Source organism: Galeopterus variegatus, unplaced genomic scaffold (assembly GCF_000696425.1).
Source record: "Galeopterus variegatus unplaced genomic scaffold, G_variegatus-3.0.2 Scaffold96, whole genome shotgun sequence".
NCBI classification, from domain to species: Eukaryota; Metazoa; Chordata; class Mammalia; order Dermoptera; family Cynocephalidae; genus Galeopterus; species Galeopterus variegatus.
The window spans coordinates 759,011-764,988 of record NW_007726207.1 but is presented as its reverse complement, the minus strand read 5'-3'; the positions used below and the strand labels follow the sequence as shown (position 1 = coordinate 764,988).

The 5,978-nt window shown below is 39.0% G+C and overlaps 2 protein-coding genes across 2 annotated transcripts in view; one reads left to right on the top strand and one right to left on the bottom strand.

The window, feature by feature from the left end:
* Nucleotides 1-5,978, bottom strand: part of MCM9 (minichromosome maintenance complex component 9) — a 104,462-nt gene that overhangs the window by 59,913 nt on the left and 38,571 nt on the right. The gene's annotated exons all lie outside the window — the stretch shown is intronic.
* ASF1A (anti-silencing function 1A histone chaperone) overlaps nucleotides 1-5,978 on the top strand; it is a 14,583-nt gene that overhangs the window by 1,994 nt on the left and 6,611 nt on the right. Inside the window, exon 2 of the mRNA XM_008583230.1 lies at nucleotides 5,103-5,218. Coding sequence (XP_008581452.1) covers nucleotides 5,103-5,218 — 116 coding nt within the window. The remainder of the gene's footprint in view (nucleotides 1-5,102; nucleotides 5,219-5,978) is intronic.

Here is a 5,978-nt window from a genome sequence, read left to right as displayed (position 1 = left end):
CGGCGCTCCCCGGGGGCCGCGGGTCCTCCCCGGCCGGTCCCGGGCTGCGGGCGTCGGGATGCTCCGGGCGCCCGGGGATGCTGGCGCGCAGGCTGCCGGACCAACGTGGACTCCTTTTCCTCATGACGAAAATCTCTCTCAGGAAGAAAAACATTGCTAAGCTAGGGAAGTTACATGCCCAAGAGCAGAAATAAATAAAACACTTAAATCATTTCCAGACTATCTCAGGCTGATAAACAGTCTGAAAAAAAGACTTCAAAAACGTGTTGAAGTCTAATTGAAATAACTCCACATCCAAACAGATACAGAATACACCCTGAACATAAAACACAAACGTGGGTTAGAAAATAAAAGGTAAAGTCCCGATGGCAGTGCAAAAATTTTTAGTATTTCTTCTAAATACGTTTTAAGGTCTTCAAGAAAGATACATATTTTTAATGAGTGCAGACTTAAACTAAAACTTGACAGTTTTTTACCTTTGCTTTTCTAAGATTTTGTTAAAATAATCCAGTGCTTCATTTTCAAAATATGCGGGGAAAAAGTTTTAACTTCATCAATGTTAATTTTACAATTAAATAGGGGTACATACTTCTTTAAACTTAAAGTATATTTGGCAAAATACATTTAAAATTATTAGGCTAATGGTGTTAAAGCATTATTTTAATTTAAAAATTTAGTTCTTAGTTTCTAAAATGTATAGGGTGTTAACTTTAATTATAAAAGCAATATATGCTAATTCTAATAAACTTGAAAAGTTGTGTAGACATATAAAGTAACAGTCCTCTGTCCTCAGTGCCTTCCCCCATCTCTCTCCTTTAAGGTAAGCACAATTAATATTTTAATATGTGCCCTTCTGTGGTTTTAATACATATATAAAACATAAATGCACATATATTTTATATGTAGGTTTGAAAGATGACTCATTTATTCAACTAATCTCCAAACAGGCCACTGATAATAAAATGAAGGGGTATTTTTCTTATTATTCTGAAATAGTTTGATTACTCTCCATACTACTGCCAGGCCCCTTTCATACCCAACAGTCAGTAATTTTCCTTTTTATTGCCAATTGCATATAAAAATGGGTAAATATAAGAAAGACCATTGATCAATCCATTCCAATTTATACTATAGTATTTTAGGCATTAGAAGGCCCTCCCATTACAGGTATTTCTCAAGTGATGCCTTCCATTTTATTAGTCAGTTGTGAGCAAGGAAGACAGATGATTCAGGATGTTGTTACAGGGCCTTTGTGTTGAATAGTTGAAACCCGCCATTCATAGAAGCCAAACAATGTTCCATTTTTATCTGAGGTCCATGTAGGATATACGGGTTTTTACAATACAGATGTCAAGAATACACCTACTTACACTGGCACATCTCACTTCCAGGACGCCATTACTGAACATTTATTTGGCATTTTAAAAAATATTTAAAGCTGAGTCATACTGGAGCTGCAAAGGAATCTTTCAAAAAGGTGCCATGACTGTTTACTCCACCTAGAGGCTATGTGGATTAAGGAAATTGAGTTTGCTTAACAAAGGCTCCTTATAGGTTCCATACTTTTATATTATAGTTCTTTTTAAAAACCTGTTCTTGAAATTAAACTGCAGAATATTCTGAAGAGATTTTACACTTCATAAATTATTTATTCTCACGTCCCAAACCAGAGTTCGGTCACCATTTTTCATACTTCATCTTGTCAATAGCTCCCATATATTTTCACTTTCCTTTAAAAGCCACCCCATAGCTTTGCTTCAGAAAATACCTTGAGTAGTATTTACTGTTAATTTGGTTGTTGCTAATACAAGGCTTATACTGGGGGTAGGACAGCCTTAAAAATGGGAGGTCAAGATTTAAGCAGAGGCTTTCCTGACAGTCTGGGAGACAGGAGACCCTGGATGTTCTTGATCTGATGGTCACTAAGCCTTTATAAATTTTGATTGACCTTCCTGCCATTTTTAAGTTTATACATGTCAATAATAGCTACTGTTAGTTGGATGTTTACGTTGTACCAGAATTGAGCATGGTGCTTCGTACTTTCAAACTTCAGCCTTATTCCAATTCCAAAGACTATGTACTTTCCACTAGACCACAATTCTTCCCAAGTAGTGTAATTATCTTAAAATTCCTTTGGTAACTTCTCTCACTCACTCCCACCACAAATGGATATACTTTGTGGTTGGGAAATGAAACAAGTTAACTTTTTTTTTTTTCCTTTTTGTCTTTTTTCGTGACCGGTAACGGGATCACAACTCTCGGTGTCGGGCCCATACCGCGACCGGCAACGGGATTGCAACCCTCGGTGTCGCGCCCACACCGCGCTCAAACAGTGAGCAGACCAGTCTCTATATGGGATCCAAACCCTCGGCGGGAGCGCCGCTGTGCTCCCAAGCGCCGCACTCTACCGAGTGCGCCACCAGGCCGGCCCACAATTTAATTTTTTAAATAAATGAATAAACTCCTTGAACTGATAACCTGTGTAAAGCATCTGACCTTATCCTTCCCTCCTTCAAATATAGGGGGCAGGGGAATGAAAGTTGTTTAAAAAATAAGTAAAGTAAAACAACTGATGCTAATTTTTTAAAGAAAAGTATTGAGTATTTAAAACTAGTAGCTACAGCAAGCATCCTATAAGCAGAAAAATCAAGGTACAGGTGTTCCCTGAGTTGCAGCCTGTACTCGTTAAGGCTAGATTATCTCTCCATCATCTCTGCTCTCACCCATGTTTCCCTGCAATTAAGTTCCACTATTAGTTTGAGAGCTAGAAAGGAAAGGCCATTTTTCCTGTTATGTTTTTGGAAAGAGATCAGGCTTTGCAGTTTCAGAAGCATAGCTTGGATTTTGATTGTTCGGTTTACAAACTGAATTTGGGTAGATTATTTAACCTCTCAGAGTCTCAACTTTCTTGTTTGCGCAATTGGGATAATTACATCCACATGATAAAACTGTTGAGGTTTAAATAGCAGGTGTGAAGTGGCAAGACCAGTGCCCGGCACATGGTAGGTATTTTATAAAAGTAGGTTTATAAAAATCATGGCTGTGTTCCTATGCCAGTCCACAAATGACAATTAGGAGGCCAAGAACATTATATGTAGTGGTTAAAATTTTAAATTAAAAACTTATGAAAATCTTTATGTGACAATTCTCATTCCTATCTTTACTTGGCTAGTTTAGTGGCTTTCACACCTCTTCTTAAACAGTTTCTTCACTTAGCTGCTGAGTTAACTTCTTCACTGGCCACTAGTTTTGTAACTTTTATTGATTCATCTTCCTGACCTCTCAACTTTGGAGAGCCCCAAGGTTCACTCCCTAAGAATCCCATCTATTTTCACGACTTTATATATCACTATCAATTTCCAAATTTTTATCAGACCTACCCAGTATCTCTTAGATATCTAGTAGACATCTCAAATGTGTCTAAAACTAATTCCTGACTGCCCTACCACAATTTATCTAGAATGTAACTGCTTCACACCCCCATTGCCACATGTGGTCCATGTACCATAATTTTCTTGCCTCAATTGTCAAAATACCCTCCTCTTTCTTCCCTTGCCCTCTTACAAGTTCTGCTGAATACAGCAGTCAAAATTATGCTTTTAAAATGAAATATGGATCATGTCATTTCTCCACTCAAAACCCTCCAGTGGCTTCCCTTGCCACTCAGTAGAAGAGCCAAAGTCCTTATGATAGCTTTCAAAATCTTGCGTGATCTGGCCACATCCCTTGTGCCCAATCATATGATTGGTTACTTTCCCCTGCTCATTCTGCTCCATCCTGGCCGCCTTACTTTTTCTTGAACCAAACATGCTCCTACCTCAAGGCCTTTGTATTTGCTGACTAGATAGTCATATTGCCTGCTTCCTCTCATGATCTCATGAGATATCAGATCTGCATCTGAAAATATTCTAGAAGCTGGAAATATAAGTGGTCTAGGTCTAAAACAGGACCATGACATAAGTCCTCAGAAGATGACTACTCACTTAATAAGAAAGTATAAACCTAAAGTAGCTTTCAGTTCAATAAATTGCAGTTTATAACAGTTTGAATAAGAAGTAGTGCCTATACAATTCCTATTATCAGTTTATTTACATGATTATACAAAAATGGCAGCACATGGTGGCACTAACTATATCTGACCCCTTTGGGAGTGCTTGTATAGTTTCAGAGTAGTGAATCCAAGAGGCAGGCCACACAGTGCTAAACCTCCTAACAGGATGGAGAGGTCTCCCAGAGATGATGTGTATGTGTAAATTGTCCTCTTTCTCCTACTAAAGAGGGTCTTCAAAGAGCAGCAGTTCTACTCATCTCTGGGTTCTTCTCACAGAGCACATTGTAAAAGGTGCTCAATAAAATCTGCTGACTGAATTACATATAATGTTTTGTGTTGCACTTGAATGTGTCTTGTCCTCCTTGTGCTTGTCTCCACTTCATATACTCTGTTGTATCAAGTGGTGTAAGATCCTGGTTTGCTCTTCCCAATTTAAAGAATGTATGACTTGAGGGTGTGCCATAAGGAAAAAGCCCAACTGTGGTCCTTTAACAGTTGATAAGCTGAAGCCCCTTACTTCTGAGCCATAGGGGAGGTCTGCTAATTTTTCAGCTTTGGAGCTTTTATGATTTGTACCTATGCAACATAGTGTAGGGCAGCCCTTCCGAGGTGTGTTTAGGAGGCTGTTAAAGTATGACATACAAAAAAAGGGGTGGAGGGATTCCACAGTCAAACGGATTTTGGAAATGCTGGATTAATGTTACTGGTGTTCTATACTGAAAGGTGTCTCAGAACACTTACTATGCCAGTGTGCTTTATGAATCCTCAAGACAAGGTTTATAGCATCCCCCAAGTTTTTGGTTGTCTTGTTGTGAGGAGCACTGTGCAGGGATCTGTATTTCACAAAAGAGCATTTTGAGAAACTCTGGTATGAAGTACGAATTCTGGTAAGAAATTTATAAGGAGTATTTCAGTGCCTTTCTAGATTTTCTGCTATGAGAAGCCAATTTTAGCAGCCAGTAAATGGTTAAGTGGACATTAAAAGGGTCTTTGATTTCATCTGGTAATGTAATTACTGAATATGAAATAATGTTTTGGTTTTTAACCCTAGACCTGGAATGGAAAATTATCTATGTGGGCTCTGCAGAAAGTGAAGAATACGATCAAGTTTTAGACTCTGTTTTAGTGGGTCCTGTTCCAGCAGGAAGGCATATGTTTGTATTTCAGGTAAGATTAATCTTTGTAAATGCATATGCCAAATATGTTTCTAAATAGACTATATTTTCTCTAGGTCCTTATCCCTTTCCTTTTTGATTAAATCACTCTGATGCTGCTGCATTCACTTTTAATCTGCTGCTATCATGTTTTAAGGAAGTCTCTGAGTCATAGGGAACTCCACTTCTTGGTTTGATATGCTGAGATGTTAAAATGATGTTTATTTCAGGGAGATGCACAGCATACAAGTAAACCTTATACTGTATCACGGCACACATGGTGGTTAATTTTGGGCTCTTCTTGTCAACAGTTCCTCAGTGTCAGACTTTCAGGGAGGCTGTCCAACAGCCCCAAGCATGGATTCAAAATGCATATTACTAACTGATGCAGTTTGTAATAGGTATCTTCAGTTTTAGGGTTTCAGCCACTAGGAATGATGATAATGTAACAAAAACAACAGCTTTATTTCAGCACAATCAGTAACTGAACTAGGTTAACAGGTATATTAGTAGATAGAGATGTGTGATCTTGGGTCACTGGAATTGAAGTCCAGTGGTTTACTAAAGCATCTAGTCTACATGTCTTTTTTTTTTTTTTTTTTGTCTTTTTCCGTGTCCGGCAACGGATCGCAACCCTCGGTGTTGCTCCCGCGCCTCGCTCAGCCAGTGAGCGGGAACCGGTCTGTATGTGGGATCCGAACCCTCGGGCGGGAGCGCCGCCGCACTTCCCAAGCGGAGCACCATCCAGTGCACCACCGGGCCGGCCCAGTCTA